Genomic DNA, 22,339 nt, shown 5'->3' with positions numbered 1-22,339 from the left:
ACCCAGCCAACACCATTTTCGTCCCTCTTCCCTCTGGGAGAAGGCTCAGGAACTTGAAGACTCATATGGCCAGATTTGGGAACAGCTTCTTTCCAACTGTGATAAAACTGCTGACCCAGATCTGGGCCGTACCCTCCAAATATCCGGACCTGCCTCTCGGTTTTTTTGCACTACCTTACTTTCCATTTTTCTATTTTCTATTTATGATTTATAATTTAAATTTTTAATATTTACCATCGAGTTGTAATCCAGGGAGCGGGAAGCGCAGAGTCAAATATCGCTGTGATGATTGTACGCTCTAGTATCAATTGTTTGGCGACAATAAAGTAAAGTAAAGTAAGTAGGCACATGGATGTGAGGAAAATGGAAGGATACGGACATTGTGAAGACAGAAAAGATTAGTTGTCCATCTGATTACTAATTTAATTGGTTCATCATTGTGGGCTGAAGGGGCTGTTCCCGTGCTGTTTCATAAGGTTTTACACCGTCTGTAGTTCCACCACCAACCCCCCCCCCCAAAGTCCCACACCAGTATAGCTGATGTAAAAGATATGTTGGCGAGGGTCCCAAGGAGGTTCATGAGAATGATCCTGGGAACGAGAGGGTTAAAGTATGAGCAGCATTTGATGGCTCTGAGCCTGTGTGCACTGGAATTTAGAAGAAAACTCCAGCGGGCATGAGGAGGGATCTCATTGAAACCTATCGAATATTGAAAGGCCTAGATAGAGTGAATGTTGATAGTCATAGTCATAGTCATGCTTTATTGATCCCGGGGGAAATTGGTTTTCGTTACAGTTGCACCATAAATAATTAAATAGTAATAAAACCACAAATAGTTAAATAGTAATATGTAAATTATGCCAGGAAATAAGTCCAGAACCAGCCTATTGGTTCAGGGTGTCTGACCCTCCAAAGGAGGAGTCAGAAAGTTTGATGGCCACAGGCAGGAATGACTTCCTATGACGCTCTGTGTTGCATCTCGGTGGAATGAGTCTCTGGCTGAATGTACCCCTGTGCCCACCCAGTACATTATGTAGTGAATGGGAGACATTGTCCAAGATGGCATGCAATTTGGACAGCATCCTCTTTTCAGACACCACTGTCAGAGAGTCCAGTTCCATCCCCACAACATCACTGGCCTTACGAATGAGTTTGTTGATCCTGTTGGTGTCTGCTACCCCCAGCCTGCTGCCCCAGCACACAACAGCAAACATGATCACACTGGCCACCACAGACTCGAGAGGGCGTTTCCTACAGTGGGTGAGTCTAGGACCAGAGGGCACAACCTCAAACTTGGGGAGCATCCATTTAGAACAGAGTTGAGGAGGAATTTCTTTAGCCAGATGGTGGTGAATCTATGGAATTCATTGCCACAGATGGCTGTGTAGGCCAAGTTATTGGGTATACTTAAAGTGAAGGTTAATAGATTCTTGATTCTTCATGGCATCAAAAATTTAGGGGAAAAGGAAAGAGAGTGGGGTTGAGAGGGATAATAAATCAGCCATGAGGGAATGGTGGAGCAGAATCAATGGGCTGAATGGCCTCATTCTGCTCCTATGTCTTATGGTGTTTTGTGCCATTCCTTCACCACCACTGGGTCTAAATCTGGAACTTGGTCCCCAACAACACCGTGGATACATCATTACCAGAATGAGAGGCGGCATGGTAGCATAGCGTGTTAGTGCAGCAGTATTACAGCTCCAGTGACCCGTGTTCAATTCCTGTGGCTGCCTGTAAGGAGTTTATACGTTCTCCCTGTGGCCATGTGGGTTTCCCCTGGGTACTGAGTTGCCTCCCACCGAAATGTCGACTCCTCATTCCCCTCCATAGATGCTGCCTGACCTGCTGAATTCCTCTATCCTTCTGCGTGTGTTGCTCTGCAGGCTCGTTGGGTCAGAAGATCCTGATACCATGCTGTATCTCTAAATAAAAATGAAGAATAAATAAGGAATGGGAGTGGTTTGAGAAAGCACTTTACCTCCACGTTGTCAGGGCGCAGTTAGGGATGGGTGATAAATGCTGGTTTGCCAATGGCACAACTTCTAGATGAATAAGCTCAATCAAAAATTGCTTTACTAAACCACTCCATGTAATAAAAGAGCAGAGAGAATTCCTTGGTCCGAGGTTTCTAAACTCTATGAACTTCTGGATGTGGTAGGGTAGCAGTTAGCGCGACCCTATTAAAACCCAGGGTGTTCTGGAGTTTGGAGTTTAATTCCAGCATCCTCTGTAAGGAAGTTTGAATATTCCTTACTGTGTGAGTATGGGTTTCCTCCCACAGTCCAAAGACATGTGGGTGGATAGGTTGATAGGTTACTTGGTCACTGCAAATTGTCCCGTGATTGGGCGAGTGTTAAATCAGCGGGTTGCTCGGCAGTGCAGTTCAAAGAGCCAGAATGGCCTGTTGGCACTATACCTATGAATGAATGAACAAACAAGTAAATAAGTAAATAAACAAACAAACAAGTAAGTCACCTCATTATAGGAAGGATGTGGAAGCTTTAGAGAGGGTGCAGAGATTTACCAGGATGTAGCCTGGATTAGAGAGTGTTGTTGAGTGAGCTCAGGCTTTTGTCTGTGGAGTGAGGGAGGGTGGGAGGTGACCTGATAGAGGTGTACAAGATGATAAGAGGCATCGACTGGGTGGACAGCCAGAGTGGAAATTCAAGGGTAAATAACTTTAAAACTATAGTGGGTGGTGGGAGGGGAATGTCTGAGGTATTTAGGAGTGGTGATGGAGGCAGATGCATTAGGGGCATTTAAAAATCTTATAGAAAGGCACATGGATGAAAGAAAAATGGAGGGTGTGTGAGAGGGAAGGGTCAGGTTGATCTTGGAATAGGTTAAAAGCTCGGCACAGCATTGTGGGCCGAATGGCCTGTACTGTGCTGTACTGTTCTGTACTCTATCGTTGACCAGGGAATATGGAGAGAAGGTGGTCAGCATCGGACACAGTGGGGAGAGAGGGAAGGAGTTCTGCCGCGAGACACAGTGACCTGGGGTGTGCTGACTGGGAGGGTGGTCAAGAAAGACTTCAGGACTCTCAAATTCAAGAAGTACTCAAAACCAGGGAAACTGCAAGATGGGATAGTGCAGGATGGGAGAGGGTCTTTTGAATGGGCAGTGCAGATATGATGGATTGAACAGCCTTATTGTATGCTGACAGGGCCTAGGAAGGAATGAAGTTGCTGATGATGTCGATGTGACGTTATTGACCTCTTCTAATCTGTCCACCCTCTGCAGGAGAGCATCTACATCTACCTTCTGGATGTCAAATCAAGCAAACTGCTGTGTGACAACCCCCCACACGAGATGTCCAAGGAGGGGAGGCTCAGGTAAATGACTGTGAGCGAGAGCAGGTTCATGAGAATGATCCCGGGAATGAAAGGGTTAATGTATGAGCGGCGTTTGATGCCTCTGGGCTTGAACTCGCTGAAGTTTAGAAAAATGAGGGAGGATCTCTTTGAAACCCACTGAATATTGATATACTTATAGAGCTGATGAGGAGAGAATGTTTCCTATAGAGGGAGAGTCAAGGACCAGAGGGCACAGCCTCAGAATACAAGGATGTCTGTTTAGAACAGAGATGAGAAGGAATTTCTTTAACCAGAGGGTGGTGAATTTGTTGAATTCATTCCCAAAGATGCTGTGGAAGCCAAGTCAATGAGTATATTTAAAGCAGAAGTTGATAGTTTCTTGATTAGTCAGGGCATCAAAGATTATTGGGAGGCGGCGAGAGAATGGGTTGAGAGGAGTAATCAACCATGATCAAATGCTGGAGCAGACCCGATGGTTTTGAGTGGCCTAATTCTGCTCCTGTGCCTCATGGTCTTATGGAGATACCAGAGTTTGCCGTCAGTGTCTAGGGACAATGTAATGCTCCAGTTCTGTCACTGGAAAGAAAGTCAACTGAGATACATTAGACACAGTCAAAGATGAGACGAAAATTGTAGGAATGCTATGTTGGCGCCAGAATACACTTGCAGGCTGCCCCAAGCACTCCCTCGGATGTGTTGGTTGTTAACGTATATGAAGCATTTCACTGTGTGTTTGGACGTACACACGGTAAATAAAGAATCTGAATTTTATCTGAATCTCAGTCTGATGCAGCGAGGAGCGTAAATAGAATCCATGGAGTGGAGTCTGGTTTCTATGATGTGCTGAGCTGTGTCTACAACTCTCTGCAGTTTCCTGCGGTCACAGGCAGAGCAGTTGCGTCCAGATAGGATGCTTTCTGTGGTGTATTGAGGAAAGTCTTTGAGACTTGCTGAATTTCTTTAACGTCCTGGCGAGGTGGAGGCATTGGTGAGCTTTCTTGTCCATGGCAGCTAGTGGTTGACCATAGGAGTTCTCCATCCTCAGTAAACAACTCTGTTCCTTGTTCCAATATACATGTGATTGATAAATGAACCTGAATCTAAACCCTACACACACATACACACATACACACACAATTGCACACTCATACCTGTTTTCGTGTCACACTGACTGACCTGTCACTTTTCACTGGGTGCAGCCCAGCCCAGGCTGGCGACGTAGAGATGGGCTGAGGTGTCGGTGACACATACAGACCACACTCATACCTGTTTCTGTGTCACACTGACTGACCTGTCACTTTTCACTGGGTGCAGCCCAGCCCAGACTGGCGATGTAGAGATGGGCTGAGGTGTCGGTGACAGGTGTCTATGGGGAAGTGACATGGTGTGGTGAGGGAGGGAAGAGGTGAGAAATCCTGTTGATAGACCCTGTGATCTGTAGTCCCTGATATTCTACATCTGGCCTGTCCTCTGATATAGGTCCAGCACAATAAACAATGACTCATCATCAGAGGAGGAAATGAGATCCCTTCTTTTAATTAAACAGAGACCTGCTCTTGTGATATATCTCTACCCAGCTATCTGTCTCAGCGAGAGCGAGAGCAGGATGCCATTAAATTAATAACTTACCCCGCACTCTACGAGCTGGGGAAGTTGGTGACACCATAACCTCATCTTCAGTAGGTATGACATGAATTAATAAGTATCTCCTGCCCTTCACTTGGAGAGAAGCGGCCATCTATCTTTCCTGAGTTACTACTTCCAGCTGGCTACTGTCTCTCTTTCATTAACACTTTCCTCTGACCTGCGGCTCAGATTATCTGTCAGTACACATCAGTGTCACACTTTCACGTCCGCCATCTCGCCTAATACTAACCCGAAGAGTGACCTAGTAAACTGGTAAATTGGTTTATTATTGTCGTGTGTATTGACGTACAGTGAAAAGCTTGGTGTGCTCACTGTCCATACGGATCATTTAATCTGAATCAGAATCAGTTTTAATATTTACTTATTAATGATATTCAAATACAGCGTGGAACAGGCCCTTCTGGGCCTTTCAGCCGGCCGCCCAGTAGCCCCCCATTTAACCCTAGTGCAGTCGTAGGCCGATTTTCAAAGACCAGTTAACTCTCTCAGTGGTATGTCTTTGGACTGTGGGAGGAAACCAGAACACCTGGGGAAGCCCATGTGCTCAGAGGGAGGATGCACAGACTCCTTACAGATGATGTCAGAACTGAACTCTGATACCCCGACCTGTAATAGCATCGCGCTAACTGCTACTCTACCGTGGCGCCCACTGGCATATGTTGTGAAAGTTGTTGTTTTTCAGCAGCAGTACAGTGCAATACAAACAGTAATAATAAAAAAACTATAAATTGAATAAATATATAGAGAAAAAATTAAATTAAATAATTAGTGCAAAAAAAGGGAAAAAATAGTGAGGTAGTGTAACGCACATCAAAGTTGCTGGTGCACCCACTGTGATTAGGACAGGAACCCATTTCTCTCTCTGCAAGACCTCTCTTCTTATTTAAACAGGATTTTTTAAAAAAAGACGCCTCTGTTTGTAAAGCACTCGCGCAGTCCGTCTTGTGTATATAGCGTCGGCTGCACATTGTACATTCTTTGTGATGGCTGGTTTTGGGGCCAGCATGCATGCACGCACATGCACACACACATACACATGCACGCGCACGCACACGCGCGCACACACACACACACACACACACACGCGCACACACACACACGCACACGCACACACACGTGCCCCTTGCCCCTCCTGACAGACTTTCTTAAAACATTGTAATTAATATACCAAGTGTAAGTAATTTGTTATAACTATTTTTTTTCCTTTTATGTCTTTTTTTGTCTATTTCATGGTCCCGCTAGAAATAAAAGTTTAGAGATGTGTTTAAAAAAAAAGTTGCTGGTGATCACAGCAGGCCAGGCAGCATCTCTAGGAAGAGGTACAGTCGATGTTTCAGGCCGAGACCCTTTGTCAGGACTAACTCTTCCTAGAGATGCTGCCTGGCCTGCTGCGTTCACCAGCAACTTTGATGTGTGTTGCTTGAATTTCCAGCATCTGCAGAATTTCTCGCCTGAGGTAGTATACATGGACCGGTCAGAAATCTGATGGCGGAGGGGAAGAAGCTGTTCCCAAATTATTGAGTGCGTGTCTTCAGGCGCCCTGATGGTAGCAATGAGAAGAGGGCATGTCCTGGGTAATGGGGTCCTTAATGACAGATGCCGCCTTTCTGAGGCATTGCCTTTTGAAGGTGTCCTGGATGCTGGGGAGGCCAGTACCCACACCGGAGCTGGTTGTGTTTGCAGCTTTCTGCAGCTTTTCCCGATCCTCTGCATTGCAGTAAAAACAATCACTGAACTATATCAGCTCGATTGCGAGAATGTGGCAAATGCGCATGTAACTGATCGAGCCCGCGGTGAATTGATTGGCTCTCCTACACATAGAGGGCTCTCTTTTCTGGGCGTGGGCTTTCGAGTGCGCACATTTTTTTTGTACTGGCAGGCCCTGTCTGTCGCTCCCACACTCCTAAATTCTCCAATGTGTACTGTTAATAACATGACTCAGTAAAAACATTTAATCACTGTATGTTTCAATGTACACGTGATAAATAAATCTGAATCAGAATCTGCTGCTCAGGCAGCTCTATCATGATCACAAGCCCTCCCAGCACCGAGGACATCTTCAAGGAGCGGTGCCTCAAAAAGGCAGCATCCATCATTAAGGACCCCCATCACCCAGGACGTGCCCTCTTCTCATTGCTACCATCAGGGAGGTGGTACAGGAGTCTGAAGACACACACTCAATGACTCAGGAACAGCTTCTTCCCCTCTGCCAGCAGATTTCTAAATGGACAATGAACCCATGAACACCACCTCACTACTTTTTTTCTCTTTTTGCACTACTTATTTAATTTAACTTCTGCTTACTGTAATTTATGGTTTTTATTATGTATTGCATCGCACTGCTGCAGAGCAGCAAATTTCATGACATATGCTGGTGATATTAAACCTGACTCTGATTGAGTTCCTCCAGCATTTTGTGTGTGTGGCTCTGGATTTCCAGCATCTGCAGAATCTGTTGTGATTGTGAAAACCCACACCAGAATGTAGAGTGAAGTGTTAGAGTTACAGATGGTGCTGGCTGACCCTCTGGTCCTGGTAAATTGTGAGGCCAAAAGCTGATCTCGTTTTACTAGGGTGTGCAGGCATTCATAAAGTAGACAGTGTCTTTTCCCAGGGTTTTAACAACATTTAGTCCAAATCATTCTAGGAATGAAAGAGTTAACATATGAGGAGCATTTGATGGCTCTGGGCCTATACTCGCTGGAGTTTGGAAGAATCGGGGGCATCTCATTGCAACCTATCGAATACACTGAACAACAGAGATTTTGCTTCCCGAATGCTTTTGGGTGTATCCAGCAGATTTTGGGCTCTGATCATGAAAATCACCATGAAATTTCCCTATCACACACCATTTCTTTTTGAAATATGCTTTATTTGTTATTTCAATTCAATTAAAATGTTGCTGACAATGCAAGCTGAAAAGTTTTCTGCCTTGTCCAGGCATGCCTGGGCATACTTAGTCAGGGCGGATTTTTGAAAGGCTATAAAGGCATCACGTACACACCGTTCTATGTTCACACCTACGTCGGTTTGCAGTCACGTTGACGTGCATGCTGTACCTGCATATCATATGTGTGAACTCATCACTATAAAGTAATTGTATTTTCAGGAGTGTTTGTGATAGCATACCAGTATGGTATGTTTGTGGTATTATATTTCTGTTACATCTGAAGCTTTGATAGAGTGGATATGGAGAGGATGTTTCCTGGAGGGGGTGGGGGGAGGGAGGGAGTCCAGGACCAGAGGACACAGCCTCAGAATAGAGGGTGAACATTTAGAACAGAGATGAGGAGGAATTCCTTTGCCAGAGTATGGTGAATCTGTGGAATTCATTGCAAGAGACAGCTGTGGAAGCCAGGTCATGGGGTATATTTAAAGTGGAGGTTGATCGGTTCTTTTTTAGTAAGGACATCAAAAGTAACGGGGAGAAGGCAGGAGATTGGGGTCGATAGGGAAAATAAATCAGCTATGATAGAATGGTGGAGCAGACTCTGAATGGCCTAATTCTGCTCCTATGCCTTATGGTCTTATCTAAACATAAAGTTCCAAGTAAATTTATTATCAGAGTACATATATGTCACCATGTACAACCCTTCTTGTGTACTTAAATCCGAAGAAGTACAATAAAATCAATGAAAAACCACATACATCATAATGGACAAACAGCCAATGTGCAAAAGACAATTGTGCAAATACGAAAAAGAAAATAAAACTAAATAATAATTATAATATGCAAATAAAGATATATAATATGCAAATAAAAATAATAAAGATATTTCACCATTCGTTTCATAAATAAGTATTGAGAACATGAGATGAAGAGTCCTTGAAAGTGAGCTTGTAGGTTGTGCAATCAGTTCAGAATTGAAGTGAGTGATGTTATCCCCTCTGGTTCAAAAGCCTGATGGTTGAGGGGTAGTAACTGTTCCTGAACCTGATCCTGTGAGTCCTAAGGCTCCTGTACCTTCTTCCTGATGGCAGCAGTGAGAAGCGAGGGTGACCTGGGTGGTAACGGTCCTTGATGATAGATGCCGTCTTCTTGATTCACTGTCTCCTGTAGATACTACCAAAGGTGGGCCATCAGGGCCATACCTGTGACGAACTGGACTGTGCGTACAGAGGTGAGCCAAGAATTAAATCCCTTTGTGGAGTAACCGTAAACCTGAACAAAGCACAAGAGAATCTGTAGGTGCTGGAAACCCAGAACAGCACACACAAAACACTGGAGGAATTCGCAGGTCAGGCAGAATCAGAATCAAGTTCAATATCACTGGCATCTGTCATGAAATTTGTTGTTTTGTGGCAGCAGTATATTGCAATAGATCATAATGGTGTCAAGGTCCTCATCGATGTCGACGATGTACGAACACATTGCAATACGCTGTGTACATACATCTATTGATGCTTCTGGACACATCTTCAGTGATGTTCCTGGAATCATCGGGTGTTTCGGGTCTTTCAACATCATGCAACCTCCTCCAGGTGACCCAGCCGGGGCTGATCAGACCCCAGCTTGTGTCCAGATGGCTAGCTATTTACGACTCCATGGCTCCCCTCTTTTGAGCCACAGCCATCTTGAGGCCCTCTCTGCCGCGTTGGTGGTACTGCAGATGGCTCCCCTCTTCCTCTCTCCCTCGATGCCCAAAATGCTGAAGGCTCTAACTAAAGAACGGGCTACGAATCCCCTACAACCAACCTCCACTGGGAGACACCTCGCTCTCCATCCAGCCTGCTGACAGTTGCTGACCAGCCCTGCGTACTTGGAGAGCTTCCTTTCAAAGGCCTCTTCCAAGCTATCTTACATAATAATAAAAATATTATAATAAGATGTATGTATATATTGGAAGTTTTCATGTTTTATTGTTTTACAACATTAGCTCACAGTGGATTTACTTTGGCTTTTTTGACACTGATCAACAGAAAAAGACACTTTTGGTATCAAAGTGAAAACAGATCTCTACAATGTGATCAAAATTAATGACAAATATAAAACACAAAATAATTGATTGCATAAGTGTTCATCCTCTTCAAGTCGGTATTTAGTAGATGCACCTTTGGCAGTGAGAACACCATCCTGCCAGCCAGGACTGTACGCTGCTTCCCCAACAACAAGCCCTGGATCATCTGTGATCTGAAAGAACTTTTCAATATGAAGAGGAAAGCCTCAGGTCTGGAGATAGACAGGTGCTGAGGCAAGTGCAGAGTGAACCGAGGGTAAAGCTGAGGGAGCGCAAAGAATCCTACAAGAGGAAGCTGGAGTACAAGCTCCAGCAGAATAGTATAAGGGATGTGTCGTCAGGCATGAAGCAGATCACTGGCTTCAAGGTTACAGAAAGGAAGATCGAGGGCTGCCTGGATAGAGCCAACGAATTGAACTTGTTTTTCAACAGGTTTAGCGTGGGACCTCCCCCACTTGCCCAAACCGCACACCCTCCCAGACCCGAAGCCTTCTTCCTCCAGCCCTGGTGAGTGCTTGTATTCCATACCCCCAAACTTTGGAGTACCTTGGCTCCAAGGGGATGACCACCCTCCCTTGCCTGACTGTGACTGCAGGTCAGGTTAAGAGACAGCTGGAGAGACTACATCAAGGCAAAGCTGCAGGCCCGGATGGTACCAGTTCCAGGGTACCACAGGCCAGTGCGAGCAGTGGTGTATCTAAGGTATGGCAGGTATGGCACGTGCTCTGGGCACCACTTGAAGGGGGGGCGCCACTGAGCAGTTTCTATTAAAGTCAGACAAGCCATCCTCGAGTAGTGAAAAAAAGATTTTCTTCAGATGTATGATCGGTCTTTGATTATCCTGGGTGAGAAGCACTAGGATGGCCTTATTTCAGAGCATTGTATAAAAAGACCATGAAACGTTTCTTCACGAAGAAGAAGGAAAGTGGAGCTGAAAGACAGAAGAGACGAAAGTTGAAGGCGGAGGAAGCCAAATAGTCGAGCAAGTTCTTCATGCCCTTCTTTGAAAAACCCGGAACAAGTAGTTCGACATGTTCCATAGAGTCACCTGCACCTGCTACAAGTTTGTTAGAATCTGAAGGTGGATCAAGTACAAATGCGTCACAAGCTGAGGAGGAAGTCAAGTCAGATAAATCCGAGTATGACGAGATTAAGAATGAGGCTGCCACAGAGAATGTGAACATGACAGGAGGGGAAGACAGGTGGTGATGTTGAGTTTACTGACGAGATTTTACCTGACGAGATTGAACCTGATGACACTGAACCTATGAACTGGATGGTGTCAAAGAGCCTCGAATTGTCATACCAGAAGTGATTGAACAGCATGACACTGGACTTCTGAAGTTCGACAAGGATACTGGAAAAGCAATTCTGCCTGACGCGCTGAGAACAGAAATAATAAAGCTGGGTTCGAAGTATTTCCAGAACAGTGAGGGGCCTTTCCTACCAACAAATAACCGCTCAATGAACAAAACGTGGTTCACGAGGAAATTGGGAAATGGTCGTGGTGAGGAAGTGACTCGCTCATGGCTGGTCTATTCCCCTTTTAAAAAGTCTGCATTTTGTATCTGTTGTCTTCTCTATTCCCAGTCAGACCATCAATCCTCATTGGAGCAGGAAAGTGGATCCGACCAGTGGAAAGCACCTGAAAGGATTAGTGTTCATGAAAATGTCAAGAATCATGGGGAATGCTTCACACAGTGGAAAGAAATGGAAGGAAATTCAGCTGGAAACGGAGGAGTTATTGACGAGGTATTTCAGTCACAGATTGAGAAGGAAAAGCAGAAGTGGCGTAATATCTTGACGAGAATCCTTCACTGCATAAAATTCCTTGCGACTCAGAACCTGGCTTTGTGAGGACACAGGGAGTCACTTCAGCTAGACGATGACTCCAAAGTGGGAAGTTTCCTGGCTTACTGAAACTACTAGCCATCTTTGACCCTGTCATAAAAGAACACCTCACTCATTTGGAAGGTCATCCTGGATCCACGTCTTATCTTTCACCAGGTGTCCAGAACAAATTCACCCACCTGATGGCATCCACTGTTCGCCAGAGTTTACTGAGAAGCATTCGTAAAGCCAAGTATTAAGGTCTCATGTTCGACTCGACTCCTGATCAGGCACACTGTGAGCAGATGTCAGAAGTAGTGAGGTATGTGAAAGTTGATTTTGAGAGGAAAACAGTCGTTGTTAGAGAGTCCTTCCTTGGTTTTATCCAGGTAAGCCAGAAAGATGCTGAGAGCTTGGTTAAAGACATCTTGAAACAGCTAGAGAAGGACAAAATGGAGCTATGAGATTGTTATTCACAGTGCTATGACAACACTGCTTTGATGGCTGGACACAGAAGTGGTGTTCATCAAAGAATAATTAAGAAAAACAACCTGGCAGTGTTTGTGAATTGCGACAGTCACTCACTCAACTTGGTGGGTGTACATGCAACCAAGTAGGATACAATGATGGTCACATTTTTTGGAACTATCGAAGTTCTCTACGTGTTTTTCTCTCGTTCAACACAGCGCTGGGAAAAATTCAAAAACAGCCTGTGGTTGTTAAGTCGGAGTCCGAAACCAGGTGGAGTGCAAGGACAGAAGCAGTGAAGCCCGTCAACAAGTACCTTGAGGAGATACTTCAAGTTCTCCAGGACATGATAGACAATGAGAACGAGACCAGTGAAACAAGAAGTGACGCAAAGCAGCTGTACAACTGCATGTTGAGCTACGATTTTCTGATTTTGCTAGGATTTTGAAACAAAGTACTCATTCGCGTTGACCGTATTCAAAAGAGGCTGCAGGATCCTAGCATGAACTTCCACGATGCTGCTCTGGATTTGAAAGCCCTCCGAGATCATTTTTATGATAAAAGAGAAGTGTTGGTCAGTGAGTCACTCGAAGAAGGAGTCGGTCTCTGTCAAGAATGGAATATTGAAGTTAAAAGATGTCAGAGATGAAAGAAACGAATGGCTGATGAGAACTCAAGAGACGCTGGGTTAACAGCTAAGGAGGAAATGGAAAGAGTCATGAAGGGAACACTCGACCGTCTTCACAGAGAAACGGACGAAATGTTCGCTCGCTTGCATGACACTGACGCCAAGTTTGGGTTCCTTCTCGATGTCAAGGGATTGTGTTACGGTGATGACAGTAACGACCTAAAGAAGAAGTGCAGAAATTTGGGTGAATTGTACAGATCTGAGGTTGATGGACAGCAGCTATATGAAGAAATTTTGGATTGCAGAATGTTGCTATCAAGGCGGGTCCACATGAAAATATAAAGACCTGAAGAGCTTCTTGAATTTATTGTTCAGTGTGGAGATATCTTCCCCAATCTTCGCATTGCTATTCAGATAATGCTCACCATCGCAGTTTCCATCGCCAGCTGTGAGAAATCATTCAGCAAGTTAAAACTAATAATTTCGTATCTGAGAGCCTCCATGGGTCAAGGCAGACTCTGTGATCTTGCTCTGCTGAGCGTAGAAAGAGAAGAAACTGAAAAAAACTGACTTTGATCACATCATAGACCAATTTGCATCAGTGAAAGCAAGGAAAGTGCAGTTATAATTTTCATGTAGTGCCATAATTTGTTAATTAAAAGATTAACGAGCTTGACTTGTATTTTTGAGCTGATATTATGGTAAAGTTATCTGAAAGATGGGTGTCAGATGTTTGGACAGGGGCGCAATTTCAGTGCTTGCCGTAGGCGCTATTTTCCGTAGATACACCCCTGAGCGCGAGCCAGCTGTCTGGTATTTTGCAGCACCTTTACAATCTGAGTCTGAGTCAGGAAAAGATACTGTGGAAGACTTCCTGCTTGGTTTCTATACCCAAGAAGGTGACTCCTTTTGAACTTAATCACTACAGACCAATTGCCCTCACACCTCATGTGATGAAGGTGCTGGAGAGGTTGCTCCTGAAGGCTGATTTATACTTGTGTGTCAAATGTACACCGTAGGTATGCCGTAGCGGCGTGCCCTACGCTGTACTCTACGCCGAACCCTAGGCCGTAGCCTAATGCGCACCTCTCCCAAAATATAACTACGTGTCGCAGCATCGTAGACTGTAACAACTGTGATTGGTCCACTTGGTAGCATCGCATTTCCTCCTACGCTGCAATAGCTTCCCACTGGGCGACTGAAGGGCAGGGAAGGAACTCTGGCTGCAATGCTTTCTATAAAGCTTTACAGACCTCTGAAATTATGGAGGACCCTGTGCTTGACGCCAGTTTGTAGCTAGCTGCTACAGCCTGTTGACTTCCACCTGAAGCTAAAATTCGAATGGTGATTGCCAGTCTCTGAGTATACTGTGCGTACACTGATGCAAAATAAATGGTTGGAGACGATGAACCAAATCGTCAAATCTACCTGCCGACATCCGAAAATATTTGAAATGCATTTCCTCATCCATGTCTCTCAAGCACAGAAAACTCGCCCTCCTTCAGTTTCAGTCGCCATTGTTTGAAGTTTGAGTTTCTTTGTGTTGAGTTTCAACATGAAGTAACTCGACAGAGTGGCGTAGAAACCCCACTGCCAGCTAGTGTTTTGGCGGTAAATTGCAGAGTGACGCAGACACACCAACGCACAAGTATAAATGCTCACAACGGCGTAGCCCACTTGCGCAGGCTATGGCTTAAGCTAGTATGCACAAGTATAAATCAGCCTTGACTTACTTTGGACCACAAGTGAGATCTTCATTGGGACCCCTACAGTTTGCCTGCCAACCTCATGTGGGAGTAGATGATGCCATCATCTACCTGTTGCAGAGAGCTCTCTCCCACCTAAATTGAATTGAATTTCTTACTTACATCCTTCATATACATGAGGAGTAAAAATCTTTATGTTATGTCTCCGTCTAAATGTGCAATTATAGAATTTTATAATATTATGTGTGTGTGTGTGGGGCCTCCGTTGGTCGTGGTCGACCATGGCTACTGTGCCTCTGGTAGTCACTGGGAGCGGCCTCTCCAGGGCGCAAGCCAGGGCAGAGTTGATATGGAGATCTGTCTGTTGCCCATGGTGGGACTCCCCTCTCCATGCTCATGACAGGTCCAAAGGAATGACGAAAGTCGGTACAGGTTGGTGCCAGCAGCATCGCAGGAGTTGCCGTGCCGGTGCTGGGTACAGCAGTCAGCCGCCTTCGGGACTCCAACTCCGGATTTTTCCTCGGGGTTTACTCCCAAAGCCTTTCCCGTGAGCGGATATAGCCGCAAGGCTGCCGAGATTTGAAATCGGAGTTTTCCCTCTCCTAGATGAGCTACCATCCGTGCTTAATGAGCCCCATCTGCCCACCTTCTCCTGTCAGTGAGAACAGCTCTGCCAGGCACAAGAACAATGCCACACATGAAGGCCAGGAGTTGGACATGGTTGTCAGAGGCTGTCTGAGACGTACGCCATGAAGAGCATTTGTTTAGCAGTGGGAGCTCTTCCCCATTACTACCACCCTTCGGCTATGACTACCTTTGGAGCCTTAAAAAAAAATTATGTACAACAGTCAATATAACATAGAAATACAGTTCCATCAGCATAAATTAATCAGTCTGATGGCCTGGTGGAAGAAGCTGTCCCGGAGCCTGTTGGTCCTGGCTTTTATGCTGTGGTACCGCTTCCCGGATGGTAGCAGCTGAAACAGTTTGTGGTTGAGGTGACTTGGGTCCCCAATGATCCTTCGGGCCCTTTTCACACCCCTGTCTTTGTAAATGTCCTGAATAGTGGGAAGTTCACATCTACAGATGTGCTGGGCTGTCCACACCATTCTCTGTAGAGTCCTGCGATTGAGGGAAGTACAGTTCCTGCATCAGGCAGTGATGTAGCCAGTCAGGATGCTCTCAATTGTGCCCCTGTAGAAAGTTCTTAGAATTTGGGGGCCCATACCAAGCTTCTTCAACTGTCTGAGGTGAAAGAGGCGCTGTTGTGCCTTTTTCACCACACAGCCGGTATGTACAGATCACGTGAGGTCCTCGGTGATATTTATGACGTGGAACTTAAAGCTGTTCACCTTCTCAACCCCAGGTCAATTGATGTCAACAGGGGCTAGCCTGTCTCCATTCCTCCTGTAGTCCACAACCAGCTCCTTTGTTGTTATGACATTGTGGGAGAAGTTGTTTTCTTGACACCACTGTATCAGGGTGATGATTTCTTCTCTGTAGGCTGCCTCATTATTTGAGATTAGGCCAATCAGTGTAGTGTCATCAGCAAATTTAATTAGGAGATTGGAGCTGTGGGTGGCGACACAGTCATGAGTAAACAGAGAGTAAAGGAGGGGGCTTAGGACACAGCCCTGAGGGACGATGCTGGTAGCATTGTGAGAATCACATTTTTAAATTTCTACAGTGATTTCATTACGGTCCAGCCACTTCCTCCGAGTGGCAAGTTGCAAAGAATGGGCATAGCGAATCCACTATCTTCTGGATTACTGACTACCTGACAGATAGACCTTGGTTTTTACGGCTGGGTAATTCTCTCTCTGAGATGGTGGTGAGTGGCACTGGAGCACCACCAGGGACTGTTCTGTCTCCATACTGTACACCTCAGACTTTCAGTACAAATCTGAGTCTTGTCACTTACAGAAGTTCTCTGATGACCCTGCAGTGGTTGAGTGTAGCAGGAGTCGGAGAAAAGAGGACTGGTGGACAAGTTTGTGGAGTGGTGCGTGAGGAATTACCTGCTCCTGAATGTGGCCAAAACCAGGGAGGTGGTGATTGATTTTAGGAGGAAGAGGACTGTGATGAGTCCTGTATACATTCTGGGAGAAGTTGTGGCGGTGGAGGAGTATAAATTCTTGAGTGTCCACCTTGACAACAGACTTGACTGGAAAACCAACACCAAGGCTGTTTACAAGAAGAGGGTGAGCAGACTATTTTCAAAGGAAGCTGAGTTGCTTCGATGTATGCAGCAGGATGTTGGAGATCTTTTACTAGTCTGCTGTAGCAGGTGCAGTCTTCTTTGCAACTTCATATTGGGAAACAGCATCAGTGCTGGTGATGCAAAAAGACTAAATAAACTCATAAAAATGGCTGGACCCCGACTCTTTTGAGTTAGTGGTGGAGAGGAGGTCACTAAACAAACTGTTCCCCATTATGGACAATCTGGCACATCCTCTCCATGACCTACTGAATAAGCAGTGGAGCACCCTTTTAAACAGACTCATTCAACTCTGCTGTCACAAGGACCATTATAGAAAATCTTTCCCACCAGATGCAATAAGCACATACAACAGTTCATCTCTGTGCGACAGGAGAACACACATCATAGTACAATAGTCTCTGTTTTATTATTTCATACATTATTTTTGCACATTGGCAGATTATTATTGTGTATATTTTTATTCTCTATTTTATAATTAGTTAATATTATTATTTATTATTGCTAAGTGTGTTTTAAATGTTGCTGCTGTAATGAAATAATTTCCCACTCGGGATCAATAAAGTACTTATTCTTATTCTTCTTATTATTATTATCAATTACAGCCTTAAGTCTATGTGGTTCGATCTCTATCAGCTTTGCACATCTGGTCACTGGAATTTTTCCCCATTCTTCTTGACATAAATGCTCAAGCTCTGTCAGATTGCATGGGGATCGTGAGTGAACAGCCCTTTTCAAGTCCAGCCACAAATTCTCAATTGGATTCAGATCTGAACTCTGACTTGGCCACATCAGGATGTTAACTTTGTTGTTTTTAAGCCATTCCTATGCAGCTTTGGCTTTATGATTGGGGTCATTGTCTTGCTGAAAAACAAATCTCCCAAGTCGCAGTTCTCTTGCAGACTGCATCAGGTTTTCCTTCAGGATTTCCCTGTATTTTGTTGCATTCATTTTACCCTCTAGCTTCACAAGCCTTCCAGAGCCTGCTGCAGTGAAGCATCCCCACAGCATGATGCAGCCACCACCATGCTTCATGGTAGAGATGGTGTGTTTTTGATAATGTGTGGTGTTTGACTTACGCCAAACATAGCATTTAATCTGATGGCCATAAAGCTCAGTTTTGGTTTCATCAGACCATAGAACATTCTTCCAGCTGACTTCAGAGTCTCCTACATGTCTTCTGGCAAACTCTAGTCGAGATTTCATGTCAGTTTTTTCCCAGCAGTGGCTTTCTCTTTGCCACTCTCCCATAAAGCTGTGACTGGTGAAGCACCCGGGCAGCAGTTGTTGTGTGTACAGTCTCTCCCATCTCAGCCACTGAAGCTGTCATATTAAAGGGGGTGAATACTTATGCAATTAATAATTTTGTGTTTCATATTTGTAATTAATTTAGATAGCTTTGTAGAGATCTGTTTTCACTTTGACATGAAAGTCTTTTTCTGTTGATCAGTGTCATAAAAGCCAAATTACATCCACTGTGATTGAATGTTATAAAACAATAAAACATGAAAACTTCCCCGGGGGTGGGGTTGGGGGTGAATACTTTTTATTGGCACTGTGTATATGTGCGTATATATTTGTAGTAAATAAGTAATGCAAAAAGAGAGGTAAAATATTGAGAAAGTGTTCATAGGTTCAATGTCCATTCAGAAATTGGATGGCAGAGGGGAAGAAGCTGTTCCTGAATCATTGAGTGTGTGTCTTCAGGCTCCTGTAGCTCCTCCCTGATGGTAGCAATGAGAAGAGGGCACGTCCTGGGTGTTGGGAGTCCTTGATGATGGATGCCACCTTTTTTAAGGCATCACCTTTTGGAGATGCCCTCGATGCTGGAGAGGTTAGTGCCCATGATGGATCTGGCTGAGTTTACAGCTTTCTGCTGAATCTTCCAATCCTGTGCAGTGGCCCCTCCCAGGCCGGAATGTGGTTAGAATTCTCTCCACGGTACATCTGCAAGAATCTGTCAGCATGTTTGGTGACAAACCAAATCTCCACAAATTCCTAATGAAATACAGCTGCTGTTTTGTCTTCTTTGTAATTGCATCAATATATTGATACATCCTCAGTGACATTTGTGGTGATATCACGTGCAATGATGTACCAGTACGTGATTGGACAGAGCAATGAGCATGCGCGGGATTGCCAGAATGTTCCAGCACGTTGCTGGGTTAAGATGTGTTTGTTTATTACTGTAAATAAAAGTTCTCTAGTTCTTCCAGAATATGATTCTTTATTGTTAACCCACAGTACGTTTAAACAGAAGTAACATAACGTGCTGTCAGAAGTGGTTCTCAAAGAATAATATGGTAGAATCAAGAATTGAAAATAATCGGAAAAAAAAGAGAAGAAGAAAAAAGTTCGAACTGTAAGCGATAAGATGGAAGGTTTACAACTCCCACCAAAACTTCAGTTGACTGACAATGTAGCTGAGAATTGGAGGATATTCAAGCAACAGTTTGAACTGTCCTTATCTGCGATCGATTATGAAGAAAAATCAGAAAAAACCAAAGCTGTGCTTTTGCTCCATGTAATCGGGAATGACGCAGTAGAGGTATATAATAATTTTGTCTTCGAAGATAGAGATAATTCGAGGCAGGAGGAGAAGATGGTTTGTGACGCAGAGCGCGCAGCTCTCCGATGAAATGATATCGTATTTGTAAGTAGGACACCGTGCACAATTCTGATTTGATGGAGACAGACGTGAAGAGCACAGAGGAACATCTGGAGAAATTTCTGAAATGCCTGGTTTGCTGCTGCTGCTACTGTGCGATCGAGAATCTCCGGAGGGAAGGCCCCAAAATCCCCGGCTTTGCCTGCTGCTGGTGACCGAGGCTGGGGTCGAAGTGTTTGGCAGAGATGGTGGTTGGTACTCGGTGTCGGAGGGCTGATCGGAGCTCGAAGTTTTCGGACGACTCAGAGTCGGACTGTGGTCAGGCATGGCAGGGAAAGTTTTCTTCCTTCTCCCGTCTGCGTGAGATGTGGGACTTTTGAGAGACTTTGAACTTTTTTACTGTGCCATGGCCTGTTCTTCATCAAGTTATGGTATTGTTGCACTGTTGTAACTATATGTTATAATTATGTGGATTTTGTTAGTTTTTCAGTCTTGGTCTGTCCTGTGTTTCTGTGATATCACACCAGAAGAATATTGTATCATTTCTTAATGCATGCATTACTAAATGACAATAAAAGAGGACAGCGTGTCCTCATAATCTAATCTAATCTTATCTAATTTCAATTTAAAATGGATAATGGATAGATTTGAAGTATTTTGTATACCTAAGCGTAATTTAACGTATGAGCGATGTGCACATGTGAAGAATTTACAGAGACGCTGAAACAATTGATCAGTATGTTACTGAGTTAAGAAAACGTAGTAGAACATGCGAGTTTGGATTGCTCACAGACTGTCTCATTAAAGATAAATTTGTTTGTGGCATTCGAGATAATGCTCTGAGAGAAAGGCTGTTGAGAGAGCAAGATTTAAATTTTGAAAAAGCTTTGGCGCTTTGCAAAGTTTCTGAGACCATGATGTTGCAGGCTGAAGAGCTTTTTGTCGAAAACTGCAATGTAAACTTTGTAAAAAAGCGCAAATACATCAAGAAATATAATAATACGTTGACAAAACCAACAGAGAGCACGATGGCATTGGAAAGAAAAAAGTCATGTGATCGCTGTGCGCGGGAACATCATCCAAATCAGTGTCCCACATATGGCAAAATTTGCAATGGCTGCAGTAAGATTAACCATTTTTCATGTTGCTGTAAAAGTAGAAAGAAGGAAAATAAAATGAAACCAGTAAATACTGTGCTTGAAGATGAACGTGAGGAGTTTTACATAGATGTGCTTTGTAAAAACAAAGTAAGAATGACTGGACTACGCCATTGCAAGTGAACCAAAACATTATTCTGTTTAAATTGGATACTGGAGCACAAATAAATGTTCTTGCAGAATCTGAGTTTAATGTATTAAAGCCAAGACCAAAGTTACATCAGACAGATATAAAAGTGACTGGGTATTCAGGTGCAGACATTCCAGTTAAAGGAACATGCGTGGCAAAGGTGTCACAGAAAAATATTGTGCATACGCTTTCATTTCTGGTTGTGCCAAAAAATGTACAGTCAATTCTGGGTTTATCTGCCTGTGAAAGACTTAATTTGGTGAGAAGAATTTTTGTCTTGGATAGTGACACAGAGCTGAAGCGATCAGAATGTTGCATTACAGTCGGCAGAAGGTGATGTAACTCGACTGCAGGTCCAGCTCATGGAGGCAAATGCTGACATGGAGAATATAAAAGCAGTAGCTGCAGTGTCTGAGACGACCAAACAGGAGGCAATTGATGATGTGAAAAAGGAATGGCAGGAGGAGGTTGCTTCAATGCAAGCGATAATGAAGGAGACACTGAGAGAATATGAGATTCCGTTTCATCACCGTCTAGAGCAAGAACGCTCACAGTGGGCCCAGTATAAGGAAGAAGTGAAAGCACAAGTGAAGGAATTGAGAAGTATTATTGAAATGATAAAGTCTCAGCATAAAAAAGAGATTACACAGTTAATGAATGAATTAGGTGAAGAAAAGAAGATTCATATTTCATTACAACTGGAAGTGGAACGTGAATTGACCGATCTAAGGAGACGTTTGTCCGAAGGACAAGGAGACAAAGTGAGGATACAAGATAAAAGGAACACATGGACACAGACCAGATCATACATGGTCCAAACAGAGGAGGGAGCGGTGTTAAAAAAGAATTGCAAAGGCTTTAAGAAAGAGCTAACTTCAGAGTTTCAGTTATCTGATATAGATGTGTTTTGATTAATGTTGTTAATTGTTTTTTCTTTTTAAGGAAAGGAAGATGTGGTGATATCACATGTAATGATGTGCCAGTACATGACTGGACAGAGCACTGAGCATGCACGGGTTTGCCAAAATTTTCCAGCACGTGACTGGGTTAAGACGTGTTTGTTTATTACTGTAAATAAAAGTTCTTTAATTCTTCCAGAATGATTCCTTACTGTTAACCCACTGTATGTTTAAATAGAAGTAACATAACAATGTTGACATCCAGGGTCTTGAAACTGCTCACCCTTTCCACTGCCAGTCCCTTGATGTGGACTGGTGTGTCTTCCCTCAACTTTCCTTCCTGAAGTCCACAATCAATTCCTTGGTCGCACTGACATTGAGGGCAAGGTTGTTGCTGTGTACACAAGGTTGTTGCAGTGCCTGTAGAGAGGAATAAAGAGCCGACATTTTGGGCTGAGATACTTCTTCAGAACTCAGAAGACAGCTTGGTGAAAGGTGTGCTTGCCTTGCAATAGTGGCCATCAAATGATGATTATTCTGTCCCTCCTGCCCAACGTTCCCTCTAATTTGTAATGACCAGTGTGAGCAAATATCTTGTGCTGGGCAATTTTTTGCCCAGTAACAACAACATGTGGCAACTAAATTTTTAAGTGAAAGCAAACTTGAAGCTATTCTAAGGATAATAAGCCTTTCTGCTTTAACTGAACAGCAGTTCTTTTGCACCACGCCCTTTGCTTCTTTGGAATTTGACAAAGAGAATCAATAACTTCTTC

At 44.1% G+C, this 22,339-nt stretch overlaps 1 protein-coding gene across 6 annotated transcripts in view; it reads left to right on the top strand.

Annotated features, from left to right (window-relative positions):
• Positions 1-22,339, top strand: part of LOC134349806 (cGMP-dependent 3',5'-cyclic phosphodiesterase) — a 309,387-nt gene that overhangs the window by 137,809 nt on the left and 149,239 nt on the right. For all 6 annotated transcript variants that reach the window (XM_063054695.1, XM_063054696.1, XM_063054698.1 and 3 more), the window contains one exon: positions 3,244-3,335. In XM_063054695.1, coding sequence (XP_062910765.1) covers positions 3,244-3,335 — 92 coding nt within the window. The remainder of the gene's footprint in view (positions 1-3,243; positions 3,336-22,339) is intronic.

This window comes from Mobula hypostoma, chromosome 7, assembly GCF_963921235.1.
Source record: "Mobula hypostoma chromosome 7, sMobHyp1.1, whole genome shotgun sequence".
Taxonomy (NCBI): Eukaryota; Metazoa; Chordata; class Chondrichthyes; order Myliobatiformes; family Myliobatidae; genus Mobula; species Mobula hypostoma.
The sequence above is the reverse complement of the archived record's forward strand: the minus strand, read 5'-3'. Positions and strand labels throughout refer to the sequence as shown.